Source organism: Corvus cornix, chromosome 3 (genome assembly GCF_000738735.6).
Source record: "Corvus cornix cornix isolate S_Up_H32 chromosome 3, ASM73873v5, whole genome shotgun sequence".
Taxonomy (NCBI): Eukaryota; Metazoa; Chordata; class Aves; order Passeriformes; family Corvidae; genus Corvus; species Corvus cornix.
In genome coordinates this window covers 23,756,557-23,781,070 of record NC_047056.1, presented here as the reverse complement: position 1 = coordinate 23,781,070, position 24,514 = coordinate 23,756,557, and the positions used below count along the sequence as shown (strand labels likewise).

The window sequence follows — 24,514 nt, the reverse complement described above, 5'->3', positions numbered from 1 at the left end:
GAGGTTAACAGAGCTACAACCAGAATGAATTTGGCTCCTGTGTCTCTTTCACTGAGCAAATGCTTCACCGAACTTTTCAAACCCCCTGTGCCAACATTCATCTTCATTTAGAACCCATCTTTCCCTCTTTACTGAGCTTTTGCAGCAAAGCTATAATTTTCCTATCAACTTGCAGTCAATTATGTTGACAGTTTGACATGAACATTGTACATACATAAAAATAATTTGCAAAAGAGCTTTTACAATTGTTGGACTTAACAGTCATTTCCAGCACACATAATATTCTTTGACGCGTACAATTCCACAGCTATCCTTACAGGAAGAGCATGCACCACTTCATACCACAGCTTGAATAGCATACAGACACATTATGAAAAAGATACTATTATTCAGCCTTGTTTTCACCCTGTCCCTTTCTCTATTTTTTGTTCTATTGCTAGCAGAAGCTGAGGGACATACTATTTTCCCCTTGCAAAGGAAGTAAAAATTTTATTCTTCCAATCTACAAGTGCTTATGTTACAAGAAATCCCTTTAAGTCCCAGGAAACCCATGGAGGTTTACAGTCTCATGACTGGATTCTCCCCAGTACATGTTCAGGCAGGTTCTGATACTACAACAGCAGTGTGTGGATGTGATGAAACACATTTTCCATCAGTCTGTCATGGAGAACTCCCTTTGGATTTCCTTATTCCTATTACAGCCTGCTCACACTTATGGATGTCCAGCTACATCACTTAATGAGGAGGGTTACAGGAGGCTCCCAGGAAGCAAAAAGCAGATAAAATACTATCACATGCACGATTTCAAGGACCACTGAGCCTTATTTTCTGCACATTTGCCCTTGCAAACCTCAAAACAATGACAAAGTCTCGGATTTTAAGTTTCAAGAAAGACAACTTTACCAGCTTTCGGCATCCGGGTTGTGTTCTGCAGGTACTCCCCACTCTTATACAGGCTCAAAACTCTCTCCAGCTGAGCAGCTGTCTCATCTATTCCCCAGTGAAGTTCTCCTTTAAAAGTAGAGCAAAAGAATGACTTAGATGAGGATCATCCTGCACAGGGCAAAACGAGGTTTCATTTGAACGAAGCCCTGAGCATGGGAGCCCCGTGGTGCCCTGCTCCGTGGCAGGGTTGTGACATGGGCAGGAAATCCCTGAGTTCCTACAAGTCCAGTTTCACACCTGACATGACCCAGGCATTCCAGAGGCTGGCTTGTCCAGCTGGTAGCCCCAGGCCTGCAGGCAGAAAACACTGAGGAGAACTCCCCACAAGGGATCAAGGTCAGCCAATACAGGGAACTCCAAAGCTTTGCTTGCTCATTAGCTATAGCCCAGCATCAATCATTTCCCCCTTGGATGCACACTGGGGCAAGGCACTGAAAAACCCTCAAATCAGTTTTACAGCCACCTACTCTTGTCTCAAAGGCACTACCCTGGTAATCAGTACTATGGAAATGTCATTTGTGCCTCTGGCTTCTCTGCCACTGGTATCATTGATAATGAGAAATTATCCTGGGTTTTACCATAAAAATTTCCCTTTTCAGGGACAGAAGTTCTTCCAGACCCCCCCAAGAAATTGTGTTCTGATGCAGTTCACCTCAGTGCTGAGGTGTCAGGATGAAACAAATACCTCTATGAAGCCTAGATAAAATCTAAAATTGGGATTTTTCTGGTGTATGAGCCCATTCTTGCCTTCTTGATACGGGAGCAATTTTATCCTGGATAGAAAAACAATCTGGTTCTATTGCAGTGAGCACAAGAGCTGCACCCTCCCCTCCCAAACATGACAGTTACACTAAAAAAGCAAATACTTGGCATTGCCATGTTTATTGTGATTACCTGTTGCATTGACTATCTTATCCAGTAATGGTCTCAGTGAGGATGGAGCACTGTGTGGAAGAAGATAGGTAAAAAAAAACCTGCAATAGAAAAGTAACCAATATTGAATTTTTTTTTTTTTCCAAGAGTTTACAAATGTCTGGTAACTCCTGAACATCATAAGGAATAAAATTCCTATTGCTTATATGCCACTGACCTATTCAGGAAATATAATGGTATTCTATACTCAAATAAATACATAGCTGAGACTATTCACACAGCTGTCTGGCATACCCAGACCACGCTGCTACATACAAGGCTGCCTTGTACCTACACGTAAACGTTCCATTAATACAGCAATTTGCTGTGAAGCCCCATGGATTGTGACTATTTGCAAAGCTGTCTGTACTTCAACAAACTAAAAGGATGCCATCAACCCTGTAAGTCTTGGGCTTCATTATTTTTCAAACCTTGAAAGTTCATAAATTAAATTTCTGCCCATTTCTAATAAATGAAATCACTATTTTCTTTACTATGCTTTTCTTAGACTTTCAAATTAATTGCCAGGAGCAAGCCACCTTCTATTGTTTTAATGGCTCTGGAATAGAGAATGTCCTCTCTGTTCCTATCATTTATCTACATTCAAGTTGCATTCTTGTAGGTATTCATTGATGGATGTAGAGACACAGAATGGGTGAGGTTGGAAAGCACCACTGGAAGTCAGCTAGTCCAGCCTCCCTGCTCAAGCAGGATCCCCTAGAACACTTTACTCAGGATTGTGTCCACACGGCTTCTGAATATCTACAGAGAAGGGGATTCCACAACTCCATTTTAATAAGTTTAATTGCAGAAGAAAAAACAATATGCCATTATCACCTCTTGAAGTACATTTAATTTTCATATTCTTCCTTTAGAGATCTATTACTCTGCTAATACTACTACCTACTGCAACAAACTCAGCATCACAGAAACCTAAGATGGAGATGAGCAGGTCAGGATCTGACAATATAAACAGAACTATTGGACATAAATATTAGCTAATGAAAAGAACAGGAACACAACTGGGATATTCCCCTGCTTCTCATCTAACTTGCAAAGTAAATAATTTTTCATATACAGAGACCACATTGTCAAATGGAAACCCTAGGGACTCATGCTCAGGAGGGAGACCAGCAGATGCTTTACATAAGTGCAAATTAGAAAATTCAGTTACTGATACCAAAAATTGATCAAAGATGCAGGTATTATTGAGCTAACACTCTACTTACACAGTGAATATTTCTTTGAGAATGTAACTCCCTTCTTCATCCCCAACAAAAATAGTGTTTATGATTTTCCCAAGTGGGATAATCCACAGGTAGGTTTTCTTAAGGATGAGTATGGAACAGACAATATAAATACATACAGAAATCTGAAGAGTACCATAACATTGTAACAAATAATTTGTCTGGTAAATTATACCTCACTGGTTTTGGTTAGAGATTATCCCTAAAGCAGAGTCCAACTGATTGTGAATAGTTCTTTGTAAAAATTCAGTAGCTGTCACTAAGTTTGCTCAATGCTGGCTGGAAGCAAGTCACGGAGGTTATTGTTTTTCCGTAGCTACAGGGCTACAGAAACATATGACTGTTCTACTGCAAACACCCACATGTGAAATCCTGACATGTACAGACACTGGAGTCTGCACAACTTAATTGCAGAACATTTGTTACTCATCGATTCCAGGGCCAGTGGCATCCTCTGTGATCTACGCAACACAGAATGTCAGATCCTTTTACATTCGTTCCTACAAATTGTTTCTTTTTGAGAACTATCTGATCCTAATTTAAGAATTCTCAGTGATGGAGAATTCATCTCAGCCATTGGTTAACAGTTCAAAATATTAGTTATGTTTACTTTCAAAACTGTCCAGTGCTTTGAAAACTGTTCCCCCAAATATTTGGAGGAAAACACAGTGAGACACATTTGTGACAGGATGTAACCACCTGAAAGTCAAGATGGGCCAGTTCTTGTAGAGGTTTCTCCCAAATGTTTTCTCTCCTTTAATTATTTACCTCATAAAGAAACCAGCTAGATAGATTTAAGTATGCTTTCAAGGCTAGGGTGTGCTATGTTTTAAAATTACAAGGGGTCTATGTGCTGTTAGACTTATTGCTGCTTTTGACTTCTATCTAACAGCATCAGAGGGCAACCTCTAAGCCACAGCAACAGAGCGCACCTATGAAAATAACAAATTTAGCAGCCTATCCCTAATGAAGTGAGGATTTCACCTTCCAAGACAAGTGCATAGGGTTTGTTGTAACACCTTAGCACGGGTGGTCACAGCCTCCCACACCATGAATCCACTGTTCAACAGAACCCCACTGTCTCTATGGGATTAAGGCAAAGCAGGGGCTGAGAACACTGGGGCACTGTGCATGAAATAGGCAATACTAAAAACTGTATTAGAAAAAGACCACTTCCTCCAGCGTGACCAGCAACCTGCCACAAGCCCACCATACCACAGACATGTCCCCACTTACGACCGAGACGGATGAGTGCCTATTAAAGGTTTCTTACCCAGAAACAGCAAAACAGTCTTAACCAAAAGCTAGCAAGCTAAGCAAGATCTTTAAGCCAAGCAAATGGAAATGGAAAATCTTGCAGGACACACTAAATACTGCGCCGCACAACTGCAGATGGCTGTCATGTGGCGCAGCCCATTTCAGTGTGGTCAGGTAATGTGACACACATGCTGGTGAGCGCTCTGCGACCAAAGCAGAAGGCTCTCTTTGGAGCAGCCTCTCCTCGCTGTGGTCTGGAAGGCAGTGAATGGCATGGTACTTGAAAGGGAAGCCTAAGAAATGAGCACACCATTATGGCACTGCTCTGAGATCTGCATCTTCCTATCTGGATCACCCAAGGCGGGCCGCCTGTCCCAGCAGCACACATCAGACGGAGTGGCAATGGCAGGATGAGCACGGCACTGAGCATCTGCTACTGGCTCCCTGGAAAGCAGTGATGTGGCTCCCCCAGCATCCCACAAAGCCCTGCGGGGGAGTGATGGCTGCTGGGGGACTGCCAAGACCACAAACACAAAGCCATCACCCAGAGCGACCCAGCTGTAAATCTGGAGACACCTTTAGAATCAAATTTGGAAGATGGCTGCAATAGCTGAACACTTCCTTCAGAATGGCCAACTGGTCCAGCATGGCCCACCAGCCACGTGTCCCCCACTGTGGGCACGGCACTGGGAGCGAGTCCTCCAGCACCTGCTCACACAGACCAGGGGCTGGGCGGGGAGGGTGTAAAGACCACCCCTTGTTTAAAAGGTTTGGGCTTAGACCCAGATTCTCAGCAACTAAGGGTGGTTCTGGCAGCCCCAGGGCTGTTTTCACCCTACCATGGCGGGCTCCAGCAAGGCAGGGAGCATTGAGCCAGAGGGCAAGATATGAACTGAGCTCTAACTCTGCCTCTGAAGCAAGCCCTTTGCTCAGCTGGTGGTGCAAAACACATGATGACCCCTCTTAACTCACACCAAAGTGCTGCTGGAATTGTCTCACCACAGAGCTTGTGGGCCCCCAGCTCCGCAGGTGCTTCTGCTTCACTCCTACGAAAATCTCTACTTGAGTGAAGGATTCAGTGGGCTTCAACCAACACAGAATTAGACTGAGTGGTAAATCACAGTCAGAGTATGCAAAACACTTCAGAAGTTACAGATGCCATGTATTTTCACAAATGAAACAATAATTCATGGCTTCACTTCTCCTGGGTTTTGGCTCTGAGACCGCATGTGCTCATTGATGTGAATAACTATAAAGGATGCTGGAGCTCTAGGCCCACTCTTAATTCTCTACTATTTTATCTGATCACAGACCTGTAGGCATTGTAGAGATTCCTCTTTTCGTTCATGCTCTGACACCGTCCCTCAACCGAGCAGGGCAGGGTGAAGTTCCTCGCAGGGAATTCCATGAAGCAGTCACTGTTACTAGTGCAAGAGCTCTCCTCAATGCTGGCATCATCCAGATCTGTCACCTTCAGCTCCCCATCCACGATCACAAACTGGCGAGGGCGAAAATCCAGTAATGTCACCGAGCCAAGAGGAGAGTGAGCCAAATAATGCAGAAGCCGAACTAAGCTGAGACATATCTGAAACACAAAAACATGGCTACCTCACATTACTTTCTCAGTGCAAAGTATACAACAAATCCACTTTAGCTGAAGATATGTTCATAAATGTATGACTTAATATAAGCATTATAACTTACCCTCAAAACTGAATGTTGCAACCAAGGTATTTTTCACAGGATTAACATAGCTGATTGTAAAATCCTGAGAGACTTGAAATAACAGTAAGTTTCTTTACAAGTGCTTTCCCACACTACTCTTGAAGCAGGGCTCATTGTTGCTATTCTTACTTTTAACAGAAATAAAAGCATTAACTTTTAATAACACATTACACACAGGCGTTGACCACACAGTCTGATCCTGCTCTTTTACAAACTCCAGGTCTGGAAATTTTGGCTGGACCGCCCTGCACCCGTGCCTGGAGCTCCAACTGCAGACAGTGTCTATATTGCCTCTGTACTGATCCTGTCTCTTGACTGTTTTTATAATTTTTTTTCCATTGTTTCCTCTGAAGTTTTCCCTTTTCCAGGGCAGAAGGAAGCAAATTCCCAGGAAGAAGAGCTCCCCAGGTCCTCTGTAACTCTTCACCATGCCTCAAGGTAAGTGCATTTGTCTGTCTGCCTTAGTGGGTCTGCCTTGGTGGATCCTCATGCACCACTTTGGGCCTGAGGTGGGAGCTCTGTGCTGATGTTTCACTTTTCCACTGGAAGTTAGAAACTTGAGTAACTCTTACTAGACAGCAACCCAGATGAACACTGAATTCAGCCCCCTTACCAAAGTCCTGTTTTCAATTTATGCATTCCTTCAGAGTCCACTATGTAACCTATTAATCCAAATGTAGCAGTAATGCGAACACAGTTAAATACTGGAATTTTTATTTTATATATTAAATAAATGACAGGTCTTGTTCAGTTTAGCAGGCTTTTTACTGTTTATATATAATCTTTGTTTTCTATTAAAATACAATGTTAAAGGCATGTGCATTGAAGTAGTCAAATCCAAATTCAATCTTGGGGCATAAACAATACACTCAAGGGTGCACCTCAAGGCATACTTGATAAGAAAGCTGAGCATAGCTGAAGTTATCCTTCACAGACCCTCCACTTGTGAGACATTAGAACCGTCTCATGCTTCTACATAATCCTTCTCCTGGTTGACAAGAATATTTTTCTCCTAGTTACAGGATACCATAGTTCACATGGAGATGTTTGTAGGTGGTGATAGGCCTGGTTATGGGATGCTAAACTTGACCACCCTTACCTCCCCTCAAAGGACATAGAACGCATGTGTGTGTTATCCCACAATATACAGTAGAGAAAAAGCACATCCAGCCCAAGCTAGCCTCTAATATAGGTATCTTCAAATGCCAACAAACCCAGAATTTAGCTTGAACAAACCCACAGGTTGTCATCCAGAATTATTGTCTTTTCTTAAATGCCAAAAAGCCCCTGCTCCTGCACCGGCAACCTCTGTGAGCAGCCCCAACAGCCTCTGCCCTGCAGACCTGCTGCAGGCTGGGACTGCAAACACCCCCTTACAACAAGCTTTAAGCACACAGATAAAGGCTTTGCTCTGTGTCACACACCTCTGGCTTACTCAGCTTACTGCTGAGTCCCTCCACACAAGGAAATTATCATTTGTAGGAATAACCCCATGGATTTATGCAGTCATTTTCAGGACTGGATCACAAACAAGTCTCACATATCAAGAAGACACAATTTTATTTCCTTGCTTTCTGTGTTAGTTGCATCCTAGACAAACTAATGAGCATGACATTATTTAAGGCTTCATTACAGTGATCACAGGAATGTTTCACCTGTAATTCTAACTCTGTGAACCAGCTCAGCATCTTCATCTAAATCTCCTTTATCTCCCTTTGCAACTGCTCGCTCAGAAACATCCACACTGGAAGGGAACTTCTCTGTTCATTACCCATAATCTAACATATCTCTTGGTCATTCATTTTGTACATAATTGCTGTCACAGTACATTATTTGCATTCCCTGGATGAGATGAGCTAAAGGCAGGTGGTCCTGTGTTTTGGGAACCCTGCTGAGTACCTCCACTGCTTATCAAGACTGCACTTCTTTCAGGAAAAGGGAGCTAAAGCTTAGTGCAGGTAACACACTTGCTGCAGCTGTATGAGTAAAATAAACTCTGTCAGAGAACATTCCTGGGCACAGAAACTTAATCCCACTTGCACACTGGCTAGCATGGTCTCTGGCCGGGTCTGACCAGGACCGAGGCTGTTCTCCCACACCGTCCCCAGGCACAGTTCTGTCCCCAGGCACAATCCCAAAGGCAGCATGGCCTGGGGACTGTTTCCAACAGGAATCCTGCTTGCAGCCTTCAGAGAGTGCAGGAATGCAACAGCACAGCCCTGGGCTGCACCTTGCTCTTTCGACTCAGAGCTCACTCAGGCGCACTTTTAATTTTCTGGCACAGATGTAGTCAAGCAATCCAAAGTGTTTCAGATGGAAACTGCTGCTGCCTTTCAACGTCCTAGGGACCTAACCTCAGACAACAACACATCCCCATATACACCAAGTGAGACAGCACTGTCTTGATCAAAGCATTGATGCAGTCTGGCTTCATTCTGGACAAATTAAGTGTGACCTTCGTGCTCCTGGTAAACTGCCAGTGCGGTGGACAAACTGGGTTTGAGATTTGTGTACATTTGTTTCACTCTTTCCCCAGGAAAAAATGAACAGAGCAGGAAGCAGTAGAAAACAATTATAAAACAAACCTATGATAAGGATCAGGAGAGAAATGTAACATCCTTCTATTGTTTAAATCCCAGTTGCAGAGCACAATGCCAAAAATCCTGGGCCTCAAGCTTTAACAAGTAAGAAATGTTTCAAGATATCATGTAAAAACCATATAACTGGTTACAATTAGATAACATCAACAGACAAAATAACACAGTATCTTAAACACTACCGAAGGGGAGTGCTAAATACTGCTTCTAAACCAAGATGTAATCATATGCAAAACAAACATTTAATCAATGTGAATTGTGCTGAAGAGTACACAACCCCTGCTTCATAACATTATTTATTTCTCACTCTCCTAAAAGTCCTTATAAAACAGTTGTTACTCACCCGAAACCTGTCTTCCCAGGAAGTCTGTAAAAGCTGAATCATCTCTAAAGGCGAGCCCAGTTCAGTGATGGTTGTCAGGGTGTCTGGGATGTCATTGCTGTCTTGGTAGCAGTAGCCGTAGAGCTGAAAACAATCACAACCACACAACGTCAGTGTAACGCACCTTGGCATGTGGGTTCCCAAAGGAGGCTCTGAGCAGGTTTTCTGGCAGCAATTGTGACCCTGCAGGGAACCCACGCTGAACAGCCTGGTCCTGGAGGACTGTGTCCAGTGCAAGCAACCCACTCTGGAGCAGTTAATGAAGAACTGTAACCCGTGGGAAGGACTCAACACCGGAGTGCTCATGTAGGACCGTCTCCTGTGGGAGGGACCCCACACTGGAGCAGGGGAAGACTCTCAGGAGTCCTCCCCTGAGGAGCAAAGAGAAACAACATATGATGAACTGACCACAACCCTCATTCCCATCCCCTTGCACTGCTCAGGAAAGGAGGCAGGGAAATCCAGAGTGAAGGGGAGCCCAGGAAGGAGTGGGGGAAGGTGCTTTTAAGATTTGGTTCTATCTTTCATTACTCTACTATGATTTGATAAAACTAAATTAATTTTTCCCCAAGTCAAGTGTTTTGCCCATGACAGTAATTACTGAGTGATCTCTCCTGCTCCTTATCTCTACCACAAGCCTTTTGTTGCATTTTCTCTCCGCTCTCCAGCTGAGGAGAGGAGTGAGAGAACAGCTTTGGTGGGTACCTGGCACCCAGACAGGGCAAACCCATGACAAATGTATAAGACAAAAAATAACAATAATAGTAACAATAATTTAAAATATCTATGAATGCAGAAACAGAAAATTATCTGAGGAAAGGTAATTTAGCCTATGCGATACCTGACTAAATAATACTGATTTTATGCTTAAAAAACTGTAAAATAGTTTTAATGACATTTTCCATAGGACTTCTGTTTGTGCCTTGAGTGGTAATGTGTATTTCAAAGACACAGCACCTTGAAAAGCAATTGAAAAGCCAACATTTATCTTTCCCCAGCCAGAAACTGCCTCTCACTATACTTGATGAATTTCTGTGTACAGTATCATTAAAGCAGGGCAAATACTCGAAAATACTATTTGCCAGTAGCTTCTACAATTTAAAAGCATTTAAATGGCAATTTCAGCCATACTCCAGCTTCTTCTTTTATTTGCTTTCCAAGGATATTTGAATGATTTCCACTTGCACAAATAATTGCACAAGAAGAATATTTAAAGACTGTGGAGGAGAGATTGTCTTGCTTTATATGGAGTGGGACAATGTCTGACAGGCTGGGGGACAGGCTTTTATGAACTCCCTGCCAAGCCCTGGCAGAGAGGATGTTAAATGAGCCAGATAAGGATCTGATCACAACTTTCCAGCCAGAACAGCATGCACATGAAATAAAATTAAATGTAATCTCTGCCCCCAGTCAAATAAAACATACAGTAAAAGGGTCAGTGTGAAAATGCAGCATTAAAAAAATGCCCTGCTGCTATTCCTCTACTGCCTTGCCCTGAGCAATTTGATTTTTCAAACCTCTTTTCATTTTAAAAAGCTCAGGGAAGGGGGTTCCTCCGTGCTGAGGGCACTTGGATATGGCCCTGCAGAGGAAGTCAGGCTCGGGCAGCCCAGAACAGGGACTGATCCCAAATCATGAGGAAAGCAGAGTGCCATGGCCAGAGGGAGCAGCTGAGGCTGCACACAGCCCCTGCAAGCAGATCCCAGCATCCAGCACATTCTTACAGCTTGTGACCTCCCCAGGCAGAAAAGCAAAGACCAGGCTAAAGTCAGCAAATACTGGATTTGTTATGAACCATGCTGCTAGTTTTGACTGTAGCTGTCTACATTTAAAGGAAAAAAGGGTGCCAAAAAATGTAAAAGAAGTAAACAATTTTTCTTTTTGGTGTAAAAACAGCACTGTGTTTCAAAACAGCTGCTTAAACACGGACATTAACCTAAACAAAAAAAAAGAGCTAGAAGATTTTATTTTAAAACATGCCAAAAAGAGGATTCGTGATAGATGCCGAAATGAACATTTGAAGTAGGAAAACCGACCTTTGTCTTTGCTGCCACAACCATGCCAAACATATCAACAGCAATAATTTCTCCATCTAGAGCCGTTCAGACCAGACTTGGGTTTGTTCCTTATCCATGACACCATTTTTGTGCAGTCTAATGCCAGGAGTTAAATCTTAGAGGATCACATCAGCACAACTGTTTAAGCTATCCATGCTAACCAAAAGTAAAATTAAATGAAAATATTTACTACAATATATATTATTTTCTCAGGGAAGGTTGGATTCTGCAGTCCTTACCAGCTACTTCCCACCTCTCATCTGTGGACTAAGGAGACAGGATGAAGCTCGGCAGGTTTGAAAACCCTCACTTCTGATTGTCAAAATCTAGCATCTGTTTCTGTATCATCTGCAGAATTCAGCTCTTGTCTTTAGCACAGTAATACTATCCACTGGGAAAAAAGCTGTAAGGGAAATTAGCAAGCAATCCAGACTGGGAAATGACAGTATTGCAGTAACTGTTGGTTCACAGTAACACTGAATACAAAAAAAGGTATCAGTCTCCATCAGACATTGTCAACATTTGTGAAAACAACTCCAGGAATAGAAACACAGAAGATGAACAACAATTATCCATTCCTTCTGATTATACAAAACATACATATATTTACACAAAAAATATTGAAAAATTAATCTCACTGTCTATTTATGTGCATATGAACACACGAGTAAAAATTAAATAAGTACCTCTTTGTGTCTATCTCAATCCATGAATGTCAATAGTAATAATAACAAGTTAGGTTTGCTTCCAGAGAGCTGGAACTTTGCTCTTAAGTCTTTCATTTTAGTGTCCAGTTTGTACCTTGGCAAAAGTCTTCACTGCCCAAGTATCTGACTACACCTGTAACCTAACCTGAGCTCTTTACTGATTTTACTTAAGTGAAACCTCTCCAGATACAGTGTTACTGCATAATTATATAGAGTTATAAAAGCACCAAAGTCTGATATATAAAGGATTTATTGGGCCGCATTTATACTTTTCTAAATGAACTCCTGAAACTAAATGCAAAAATGCACATGTAATTACATGGCCATATTTGTATGTGCAATTACCATGATTACAAACTGGGCAAGTCCCAACAGCCAGTTAAGCATCTGAAATGGCTACATTCATCCCCTCCTGATGAACCACCACCCAGCACACAGATGTTACAAAACACAGAGTATATATAGATGAAAAACATTCCCAGGCAGCAATACTGAGGCCTTTCGTTTAAAAAGCTGACTTATACAACACAAGAAACAAGTACAAGGGTACTACCCAAACCACTTTTTTTTCAACTTCCTTTTGTTTTCATCCAATCCATTTTAAGGTCAGAAATGAGACAGAACAGTTTGTATTCCCAGACAGTGAAGTAAGAAACAGATAGCTGGTGCATACACTAACAAGAAAAATAACCACACGGGGGAACTGAATATAGCTGGAAGCAAAAGATGAGCCAAAATATCTCCTCTATCTGAAATTCTATTAGGTTGGACATCATTCTCAGCGTCACAAAGCTACACTTCAGACATATTGAAGGGTGATGGTTTTCATACGCTTTTTCAGTATGGTTCCAATTAAATGAATGGAAAGAAATACAGCCCCACATCTTTTTGCTATCTCGAGTCACTGCATTTAAATGCCACCCCAATATATTTTTGTGTAGAATCTAATAGCAAACAGTCACGACACTGGGATGCCTTTCTGTCTGTTTAGAAAAATGTATGCCAGATATGAAATGTTGACCTGTTCTCACATCATGTGCCATAATTCATTTCTTTCGGGCAGCCCCATTTACCAAATTATTCCCTCACCAATTTTCTCAGTCGTAAAGGCTCAGTCCTGCATTAGTCTTTCTGCACCCAAAATTCCCACTGACTCCCAACAGTTCTTAGGCATGCTGGGCTTAAAGGGTCAGCCCCTGTGAAAGTTATATTGCATTGTACGAGCCCGTGTCCCTACAGCCAGCCAGTTCACCTCCCTTTACAATTCCCTTTTACTACAAATTATGGGGACAGAGGTGCCCCTTTCAGAGGAGCTGGGGCAGCAGGGGAGGGCAAAAGCAGAGGTCAGCCTCTACACAAAAGCCAACAAGCTTACTGAATAAAAACGCAAAATAAAGAAGCTTATTAAGCTGTCATCAGCAGGGTAAGTCTGGGCGAACGATGAGCCCTCCTGCTTTGGGATAGACACCCTGGCTGGACTTGCAGAAAAATAATGTCAAATCAGAACCATTGCCAAAGTGTTACATTTCCTTTATGGAGGTTGTTCAGTCACAAACAGGAGGACCCACCTTTTCCAGACAGGTCTCCAGCCACTTTCCCCAACTGGGGCTCTGCTGGCTCAGCTCAGCTCTGCTGCCAGGCAGTGGCAGGATTGCTGGAGGGCAAAATGCCCCTGTACAGATCATACCATTTCCCTAAAAATTACAACACATCATGAATATTTTTCTTTCTCTACCACCACAAAAACTGGCATTTCCCCCCTTTTTTTCTTTAACATGAGATTTCTGTGAGTCCAGGAACATGAACTTCAAGCACACTGTTACCAGCTGTAATGTAAGTGACAGGCTCAACTGCATTACACCAGAAGTAAATTTCAGAAACCTAACTCTCTTCTCTTTTAATTTGGACGGCTATTCTCATTTAAATGTGACTACAGTGGAACCCAACTGCTGCCCACAATAGAAAAGTGCAATTAAATACAGACTCACACGTATGAAGAGTGACAGTAGTCAACACCTGACACAGCCTTTCTTTTCAGAAATACACAGACACAGAGTTGCTTAATCAAAACTGGTTTTGTCAAGATTGTATTTTGCAGCATTTTGGTGCCTGGGGGAAGTAAAAAGCTCCTACTGGCCTTTTGATGAGCCATTTGCTTGAGCTCCTATGTTTCAAAACCAGAACAGCGTCTTTGAGAAGCTCTTGCTATTTTATTGCTAAGTTAATGTCATATTTTTAGGCAACCAGCCCTTGGATTCACCTTCCATCCTTGAAGCACTCAGACAGTCCATCTCTGCAAGAGCAGAAATCCCCAGCACAGCCTGATACAGCTACGATTTACCAATACCTGATGTGAGACATTTCTGTCACTTTAAGATTTGTTAATCACTTGTGTTTTAAAAATTTCTCTTCACTGCTGACGGTATATACATATATAAATACACATACACACAAGCACATATATACATATGGTTCTTTAATATATGACATATATGTATATGGCTGTTCTGATATCTAATGTATACACACAATATTTGCATTTATATTTTAAAATGTTTTATATATTTTTTAAAATATATACTAAAATATTTTTACAGATTGCTCATCAGCTCAAAAGCATGTGCAAACCTGTAACATGCAGGGAACCTGGAAAAATGCAAGGACCTCAATGCCTAAACTTACTACAGATCAATCCAATGCCAGCTTTCCTCCTACAGAATGTATTGAGATGGCACATGAGAAGTAAATTGATTTTCTGCCATTGAAATCTAGCAATCAAGCCCTGCAAAGTGCTGAGTTTCACTGGAAAAAGACTCACACAGAGCATCCCCAGCACCCCAGAACCTTTTGAGAGTGGGACCCAAACTGTGTGCTGACAGCTGTGAGGCAGGATTTTGTCTGCTGATGGATATTGGAACCGAGAGCAAGCAGTGGCTAATTCAAGTATTAAACCCTAAATTCACAGTCCTGCCTAGGTTTTATTTATAAATGTATTATTATGATTAGCACTAAACTCCAGGAGAACTAAAAGGCACGAGAATCTCATTCCTGGCACTGTTACAAAACATGTTACTAAACATTTTCATTAATAAAAAAATTGGAATGTAGTACTGAGAAACAGACATTATGTGTATTTACCCATATCTGTAGCTACATCCATAAAGGTCCACAGATATCTCCATATATTTTAGAGGTATATGTGTGTATACATATCCATACATACCTGCTGCTCTGACACATATTATGTTGGCTATAATCTTATGATTTAGTAACGTTATCTCCCTTCCACTCTCCCTGCTTTTCTTATAATCTGAAGTGGAAAATTCTTCTACTAGAAACATTTACAGCACTTTGAATTTGCATTGCACTGCACAAGCTCAAGGCCCAACCCTGCAAATATTTAGTCACACAAGCAGCCTGGTCTTGTAAAGTCTTCCAGTGAAGACAAATAGATCACTCATACAACCATGATTTCAATGGAAACAGGCTGATATCATTGGAGGCATAGTTCATTATCTTGTAAATAGCCAGATCAGAAGCTCCCCTGACCTCCATCCCCAGCCACTGGCATTCAGTTCCACTGCACCACAAGTTTAACCCTTTGTCATGACATGATTTTGCATTACAAAACTGTCAAATAACCTCTGTGCATCACATGTTCAGAAAAGCTTGTCTTGGATTCATTACAATAAGTCCATCTGTATAATTTTTCTTTCTTAGGTATGAGTCATATAATTTTGAACTTTATCATGGCAAGCTTTAAAATAATTTTGGAGTCTATCTGCAGCTGCACAGTCCAAGAAAAAGGCAAGTCTTTCCAAACTAAGTTGTTCCAAATTTGGCCTAAAACAATATAAAATACCCATGTTTGGTGCCTATTACCTAAACTGAGAAGTTCAGCTGAGTGTGATGAAAAACAACAAGTCCTTTAAAATTAGTCTAGAGTCAATATTAGTATTAGCACAGTGCCTGTGAGAACTAGTTCTTGTCAGCTTTTTCATGGCCATCACACAAATGAAAAATGGCAACAGAAGTTAGATGTCATGGGGCATCTACCTGAACCCCCAGATGACTGTATTGGTGCAAAAATCCATAAAAAACATCTTTTAAAAAGCCCGGCTTGCATATTTGACACAGATACTTCACAAACCAGGCCTGCAACACTTCCAAACACAGCCCGAGCTGATGCCTGAATCCACCAACGCTGTGTCCCTGCAGAGAGCAGAAAGGCAGAGGAGCAGAGCGATGTCTGCTGGCGTCTCCTTCCAGGGGTCCTCTCCTCCTCCCTGGCCATCCACTACATCCCTGCCTGCCCCACCCGAACATGGCTGCAACTAGAAGACAGAGCATGTGCGAAAGGGCCACAATGATCTGATTCAGGGATAGGCTTGGATAGAGTTTTTCAGCTGTTCAGTTGGAAGGGACAGGAAATGATCATCTAGTCCATCTTCCTGACCATTTCAGGGCTGACTAAAAGTTAAAGGATGTTACTGAGGGCATTGTTCAAGTGCTTCCTTCACAGTGATGGGCTTGGGGCATTGACCACCTCTCGAGGAAGCCTGTTCCAGTGTTTGACCACTCTTCCTAATGTCAGGTCTCAATCTTCCCTAGTGCAGCTTTGAACAATTCCCATGTGTCTTATCAGTGGATACCAGGGAGAAAAGATTTACCTAGCTATCCCACACTGGGGGGCAGGAGGAATGAAAGGATAAGTTATAAAACCCATGTGCTTCCCCTTGCAATTCTGGCCTGGTCATAACTAATTCCAGGCCAGGATATTGACGGCCCAGAATGACCTTGTTCATTCATTGTTGCTCCCATGAAAAAAGGCAAGCAGCAAGGGAGAACTTGATCATACCCACAGCATCCTGTGGTGACCACTGATCTCTCCAAGCCACTGAGCAGAAGAAGCAGTGCTGGGCTCTCCTCAAAGAAACTGGATGGGGTTGCAAGTCATCAACTCCCATAAAGGCGGCAGAAATTCAAACCAGTCTTCTGGAATGATTTATGTGGTACATAAAACTGAGAAGCAACCATAGAAATCATTCAACAAATGACTGGGATTAGTTTTATGAATGCTACTTTCAAAAGGAGGGACAATGTAGCCCTTCTAACTTATGTGATGACATGTGCCTTATGGAAAACCATTCCTGCCAGCAGCTTTGCAAGTTGAACACCCTCTGCCATCCCAAGGAATTCAATGGGAAAAAATACTATTTGGTGACTTCAGCATCAGGATGTGCAGCTTGCCTTCCAGGGACAGGAACAGTTAAGAGTGGGTTTGCAACTGTATCAGCTCTGTGCTTCCAGCAGCTCTGGAGTTCTTGTTAACAGATCCTTTCTTCACTCTTAAAAGTGCAGGATAACATCTGGGCCTTTTGGGAAGCAGTCTCACAATAAAGAAGCACTTTGTGTAATTCTTCTTTCCTCGCCAAACCGCATCTGTCTGCTCCCCCTGCCCTTCTCCACTCCAGCCCGAGCTCCTTGGGGCTGTGGGGACATCTGTTAGCAGCAGCGGGCTGTCTCTGCCGAGCCATCAGTAGGTGGCACTGCCTGCTTTTTTCTCTCGCCACATCAATGTCCATCCCCAACACCTTGTGCCGACCACCACAAACCATCTCAAATATGAGACTCAGATGCCTCACCTCCTTCAAGGTGCACCTACAGTAATGTCAAGCAATGGACTGACTGGGACAAAGATGCAGCTCCATCACTGCTCCCCAGGCAGTGGTGGTGGTAGCAATTTCCAGAGGGAGGAGGTGGCCAACCTGCCCTGCCACTGACAAGATATGGCAGGCTCATCTGACTGGGAGCTGAGGTTCCTCTGATCCCAACACCAGTGAAACAGCCAGTATCAGCCTGCTCTTGGCACCATGTGGTGGCCTCTTTCATCTTTAACAAACCTGCCCCAAGAGCAGCTCAACTGAGGTAATTTAGGAAAACATTAGTAAACACTCCCAGCCTAACATGACCTTCCTAATGCAGCAATCCTGCAGGTGGGGTGCATAGGCAGAGCCCATCCAGCCCCAGCCCCAGCCTCAAAGGTTAATTCTCATTAGGCACTTGGTTTTGAAAGGTTTGATGCCCAAGAGCTGGGAACCTCTGCTGCCCCGCCCAAAAATTAAGAATGACAAATTCTCCATATAGACACCTACCAGCTGCTATCAGCAATTGCAGCACTTTTCTCCTGTCAGTAGTTCCCAAAGTTCTGATGGCCAAACTCCAGCCAGACACAGATAAGACTTGTTGCTGGGAGTCCTGCACCACTGCCACGATTAAAGGGACTCAATGCCCACCCGCTGGCAAAAGGGAAGAGGTCCCTGAGTAGCTGTTTCCACTGTAGCACAACCTCCCCTTCCCCCCTGCCTTCTGTGAAAACAACAGTGGATTCCTGCAAAAAGGATGGTAAAGGAGTCGATACATTCCCTATGCAAATGAGTTTACACTGGAAATTAATTGTATATTGACTTTCTTCAGACTTGGAAAGATTGTCTACTTCCACCTGGAATAAGCAGACCTATACAAAGCTTTATTATTTTAATTGTCACATTAAAATTAAAACTGCCCTATCCTGTTGGCTATGCATATGTATAGGGAAACCATCAGGGAAAAAAAATCTCTTAATTATCACATGTAAAGGAAAGAAAATCCTGTTTAAAAATAGGTATTTAAAAATATTGTGATCGGCTAGCACATTTTAAGTCTACTTGTCAACAGCAAATGATGTATTATTTGCAGTCTATTTTAATCGATTAATTTTGCAAGACACAAATATTCTCCCTGTAATCGTGACCATCTTAAAAAAATCAGCTACAAATACAATAGAGCTAACTGAACCAATTCAGACAGAAACTGCTTTGATGTTTGGATGGTGACTTTTCTAGTGTGGATGCCATCTCAGTATTTCATCTACACGTTCTAACTTTACACTAAAGCTAAATAAGCCAAATGAACCGGCCTTGTCTGGGCAGCCAGCAAGTCACTGGTGCTGTTAGCAGCTAGCGTCTTCCATCAGCTTCACACAAAGCCAACCCTTTTCCCTGAGCTTTTGTGTGTGTTTTTAGGAAAGCGGTAGCTCCTTCTTAAATGAATCATTGTGAGCTCACACTGGAAGTGCTGATAAATATCTGTCACAGAACTAAACTTACACTTTTCCAAACGTCTGCAGTTTCAGACCTTCCCTCCCTTCTCTTCAGCAATGCAAACGAAGAAAGAATGGCACCACCCTTAATTCTGATACTCCAGAGCTATAATTACATTATTACACTAAATCAAACATTGCCTTTGTGTCACTACAATTGTGCTCGTTGTTTGAAATTAACTGCAAATGGTTTGATTTTCTTTTCTTCCTCCAATATGGGCAGGGAGGAATTAAAGCACACTAAATCATCTTCCCCACTAAAATGCACAGAAAGCCAGGATTCAGACAGCAGCATTTGAACTCTGCAAGAAAAGAAATCGCAGCACGGAGTGAAAGGAAGAGATCGGGCACCGCGTTTGACACACAGCGACTGCAAAGCAATTAGCAGGCCGCTAAATCCTCTGTTACAATAAATCAGTGACCCAGTTCCCCCTCTTCCTCGGTGCCCTTCATTATAAAATCAACTTTAATGAACTACCCCTCTCTTCTCCACTCCAAAGCAAATATATTTCCACTGCAGCCTGCACCTGCCCTTCCCAGCGGCTGCCGCCCCAGGGAGCCTCGGGCAGCCTCAGACGGCGGGGGCAAGGGGGGGCGATGGCCCAGCGCTGGCCCTTCGTGCAAGTGACGGGCAGAGCATGGAAATAAAAACAGGAAGGAAAGTTGCCTTCGGCTCAGCATTGCCTAATGCGAAACCAGTCTCCCTCTTGCTGGTTTTCCGTGTTTCTTTTGCTAGACTTGATTCTCTACATCTGCCAGAGCTGACACATCTGGCTCCTTCCCCGGGCGGAGGGCACGGTGGATATGTCAGCATGTTGTCTGAAGGCACTGGTACTTTCTGGAAAGAGCTCTTTCCCTCTCTATCATATATTGTACAACAATCAAGTCTTTTTAAAAGGATGGCTTAAAAAAAAGAAAAAAAAAAAAAGCTGATTTTGACAAGAGACAGGCCAGAATGAGAACTGCTGAGACAGTAAAGAACAAGCCTGTTATCTTACAAACTACACTTCAGGCTGTCAGCTGCCAGAGATTTACAGGAAAACCCCCTTTCCTAGGACTGGACCGACACGAAACTTTATTTTCAGCAGAAGAAACTCATGAATGCACTCCCTGCCATCAGTCCCTGACCGGGGCCGGGGATGCTCGGGAGCGGCCGGGAGGGTTCCAGCTGAGGCCGGGCGGCTGCCGGCCGCCTGCGTGGATGCGTCCCCGGGGTCGCTCCGTGCCACGCCCGCGGCGTGGGGAGGCGGAGGAAGAGCTCCCGCTCGCCTCAAGCGGCCCCGCTTCGCCTCCAGCCGCGGGCGGCCGCCGGAGGGGCGACCCGCTGGGTGCCGCCGCCCTGCCCAGTCCCTCCCGGTTCCCCCGCCTGCCCCAGCCGGGGCTGCCCGCCAGCCCTGCCCTCCCCCGGCACGGCAGGGTGACAGGAGGGTGGCACGTCCTTCCTGCTATTTATAGCAGCCGGCTCGTATTTGGGTATGCCGGGAGCCGCCGGGGTGCGGGGGGAAGGAGCGAAACCGAGGTAAGAAGCAAAGGCAGGAAAGCTCCCGGCCCTCGCTGGCCCAGATGTGGTGTCGTGCCTTTGGCATCTGTAACCAGTGCGGTCCTCCTGCTCCAATGGGAGCTGAAGCGCCTGTCAAAAGCCAGAGGAGGGAGGAGACGCTGGCTTTTGAACTGATTCCTCTGCCTCGGCAGCAAACTCCGGACAGTGAATTCTATGCCCTGGACCGGCTTCTGCTGAAAACAAGTTAAAAATCATGAAGCCAGCCGATCCTGTCCTGAGATTTTAACAGAGGCATAATCAATATATTTCATGTTCACCGGTGCCCATTTTCCACATCGGCTGTACGACTCCTGCATGACACCAGAGACTTGCTGGTGGCCCATGGCGCTGTCCCGACAGTGTCCAGATAGCTCCTGTCAGGTCGATATTTACCGCCTCCTTTCAAGGTAATGCCTTATCACACGTTTGGCCCTCACTGAGGCCGCAGCACCCTGGCCCCGTGCGCCCCTACAGCGCGGTGTGTTCAACAACCAAGGGGGGTGACGGCCGGGGGGCGCAGGGGTCTCCTCTCCGGGCCTGGCAGCACCGCTGGGGCTGATACAGCAGGAGGCCAGGCAAAAGAAAACATAGTGACAAAATCGGAACGAATCTGAAAACGTGTGTCTGATTTAAGTGTAATCTGTTTTTAAATGGGGTGGCATGTAAATATGAAGCCCTAACTGACAGGTGGGATTTTTGCCCATGAGAGCATTTTCCCAGCACGCAGGCTGGGCGTGTTTCTCCTGGCGCTGGTGGAAGTGCCTGCTCATCCTCCAGCTGCTCCTGCCCCGGCTCCCCCGCCATGGGACACCCCGCATCTCGCCTGCACTTCCCCCTTCAGAGTCCACGTGACATCCCGGCCCGGAGAAGTGAATTACTGTGGTTCCTCCACAGCATCCCGGAGCGGAGAAGTCAATAACTGCGGCTCCTCCAAGGTGGGGGAGAGCGGGGCGCCGGGCAACTTCGGCAGAGCTGCCAGAGGACCCCCCGCCCGCACCTGCGGGGACAGACAGCGCACCCCCCTTCCTTTTTGTGAAGGGGACGGTTCCAAATTAATGCCAAATTAATCCTTCCAGAGAAGAAAACTACGCACAAGTAACACGGGAAAGAAACGCTAGTGCCTACCAAAATGACTCAGCTTTAAAAAACACATGCTTCAAGTTCAACCTGGCCAACTCGTTCACACTGAGAAAAAAATAAACAAACAAAAAAAAAATCTTGGGGGGAAAACAAAATCCTCTCAGAGCTTTCCTGCTGTCAATGCAACCAGTAACGATGGCTGCACCCAAGCAGGGCTTTTCCAAAAAGAATTCATCACAGAGTAAGAGGAGCAACTAATATTCTTCCTAGGAGCACAGGTTTTTGTGGTTTGCAAGATGTTGTTCGCCCTATGCATTATAGTTAGACCTGGCCTCACAGAGCAGAGTATGGAAGATGGAAGGGAAGGAAGGGAAGGAAGGGAAGGAAGGGAAGGAAGGGAAGGAAGGGAAGGAAGGGAAGGAAGGTTAATATCTATTTTCTTGTCGTGGGTAAATCATGACTAGCCTTTCTTTGAACAGTATATGAAACTCGAGAGCTTTGATCGCTGGGATCTGAAGTTCTCGTGGGGGAGCTGGTACTCCTGCTGCAGCTGCTAAAGAAGAAACACAAAACTCCTTTACCCGGTTCAGTTCAAAAAGCACCTACTGTGAGACCGTCTGGTCTAACGTTCATTTTTTATTCTACTGCAACGCTCATGCTATGCGAAACGCAATAGGAATTTCCATACCAGCATTTACATCCAAATGGACCCGCTGAGATTCATGCTGATGTGTAACAGCCCTACAATGCAGCCCCTTCTGGCAAGTGCCGCGGTGCCGGCGCACCGGCCAGCAGGACTCCCACCCGGCCTGTCCTGGGTGAGCCCCCCTGGGCTGACCCGTGTGCCGGGGCTGCGCGGATCCAGCTGAGCCCGCCGGGAGTCCCAGCAGAGGCTGCCAGCGGTGACCCCGCCGCCGCCTTCTCTCCGGGAGCCAGCGGCGCTTGCATTCAGGCCGGCCTTTATTTCCCGCATTCGGGGAGTGCTTTTGGATTTCCGAGTCCTTCCTCAGCCTCTCCCTCGCCCCCTTGCTCACCTCAGTATTCATTTTGTTTACGAGGAAGAGGGATCAGAGCGCGAGCCGCCGGGCCGGCCGCCGCGGGAGGATGCCGGGCAGGAGGGGGAACGCGCCGCATCCCGCACCGCTCCCGGCCGCGCCCCGGGCCCGGCGTGCCCCGCCGGGGCGATTCATTTGTCGCCGGGGGGTAAGCACCGCCGCTGCCAGCGGGAAGCGCCCATCGATGCGCCTTCCCGCGGACACGCGATGGGGAGAGGAGGTACGGAGCGGCCGTGCCAGGGACATCTGCTTCGGCGACCGCCACCCCCACCGCGCCTGCCGAAGGGGGTGCGGCTACCCACGGAACAGGGGACGGGGGTGTGTGCGCGAACTCCCGGGAGCTCCGCGGCACGGTCCCGGCCCGCTCCCCGCGCACACTGTGACCGGCGGCGGTAGCTCCGACAGGTTGCCCGCAGCGGGACAGAGAAAGCCGGGGAACAGCAGCGCGACCCACCCGCCCCGGCGGGGCTCCGCGGCCGCACCCGCGTACCTGCAGGACGTTGGCGTGGCGCAGCCGCTGCAGCAGGATCATCTCTTTGACGATCTTGTAGGCGGCCAGGCGGTAGCAGTCCCCCAGGGCGGAGAATTGCCGCACGCAGTGGGCGATGTCGTGCCCGCCGAAGTCCACCGCCTTCAGGGCCACGGCTAGCGTGCGGTTGAGAACCGCCTTGTAGACCGCCTTGGTGTACCCCGAGCCCAGGTACTGCACGCCGCTGACATCGCGGATGTCGCGGCAGCCCAGCAGCGGCGGCTCCAGCGAGAGTTCGGCCGAGGCGCCGGCCCACGGCCCCGCCGCCGCTCGGCCCCGCGGCCCCGGCGGCCGCGGCTGCTCCGCCGAGGTGCGCGGCGGCGCCAGGTCCATCAGGCGCCGCTCCCGCGGCCGCAGCGGCCGCCGCCCCGCCGCCGCCGCCCGGTGCTGCCGGTAGCGCAGCACCTCCTCGTAGCGCTCGCGGATCTGCCGCGCCAGGGCGGCCTGGCCGCCGCCGATCTCCTCCTCCGGCGGGTAGAGGGGGGCGCCGGGCGGGGAGGGGGGCAGCTCCTCGCGGGGCGGCGGCGGGTGCTCGGAGCCGGGGATGAAGAGGAGGTTGAGCAGGGTGCCCAGGAGGAAGGCGAGGCAGCAGCCGGCCGCCACCGCCGTCTTCCTGCGCCTCATCGCCACTTCGCTGACGGCTTGTCCAGCCTTTCGGGCTTCTCTCCTCTCGCCCCTTCCCCGAGAACCAGCTCCGAGGCTTTTTTTTTTTCTCTCCTTTTTTTCTGCCCTTTTTTTTTTTTTTCCCCTCCCGGCTATGCCGGCGGCAGAACGGACCCGGGCGCTCAGCCGGAGCTCGGCCCCTTACGACGCGCCCGCATGACACTTGCCTCCCTGCTTTTAAGGCTCTGAAGCACTTATTATTAGCGGGACACGGGGCGGGCGGGGGGATCCCCGTCCCGCTGCCCCCGCCGACGCGCGCTGATTGACAGCCCGGCCCTTCCCGCGGCCCGGCCGAGCAGCAGGGGGGCCTGGGAAACGTAGTCCCCCCGCAGCAGCCCCGCCGGCCGCCGGCGAGCCCGGGAGCCGGGACTACATCTCCCAGGCTCGGCTGAGCCCCCCGGCGGGGAAGGCGCGGAGAGGGCGGGACGGGCGGGCAGACCCCCCCGACGGGCGCTACCGGGCGGGGCGAGCCCTGGGCGCTGCCGCCGGGCGGGGAGGGAGCTGCGTGGCTGTGGTTCTTCCCACGCGTGGCCGCGCAGCTCGGGGAAAGTCGCGCCGGCAGTGGTTTGGGCGGGATGCCCTTATTCCCCTCCCCGGCAGCCACAGGGCTTGTGGGGGTGTGTTGTACGAGCACCCACGTACCCACAGAGCCACACAAAGGAGAGGGGTACGATGTC

The 24,514-nt window shown here is 46.6% G+C and overlaps 1 protein-coding gene across 1 annotated transcript in view; it reads right to left on the bottom strand.

Annotated features, from left to right (window-relative positions):
• Positions 1 to 24,192, bottom strand: part of PKDCC (protein kinase domain containing, cytoplasmic) — a 35,903-nt gene extending 11,711 nt beyond the window's left edge. Inside the window, exons 1-5 of the mRNA XM_039569421.1 lie at positions 23,136 to 24,192; positions 9,027 to 9,149; positions 5,675 to 5,946; positions 1,840 to 1,919; positions 904 to 1,011 (exon numbers count right to left, since the gene is read on the bottom strand). Of these exons, the coding sequence (XP_039425355.1) occupies positions 904 to 1,011; positions 1,840 to 1,919; positions 5,675 to 5,946; positions 9,027 to 9,149; positions 23,136 to 23,798 (1,246 nt within the window). The 5' untranslated portion in view covers positions 23,799 to 24,192. The remainder of the gene's footprint in view (positions 1 to 903; positions 1,012 to 1,839; positions 1,920 to 5,674; positions 5,947 to 9,026; positions 9,150 to 23,135) is intronic.
• Between the last annotated feature and the right edge of the window lie 322 nt (positions 24,193 to 24,514).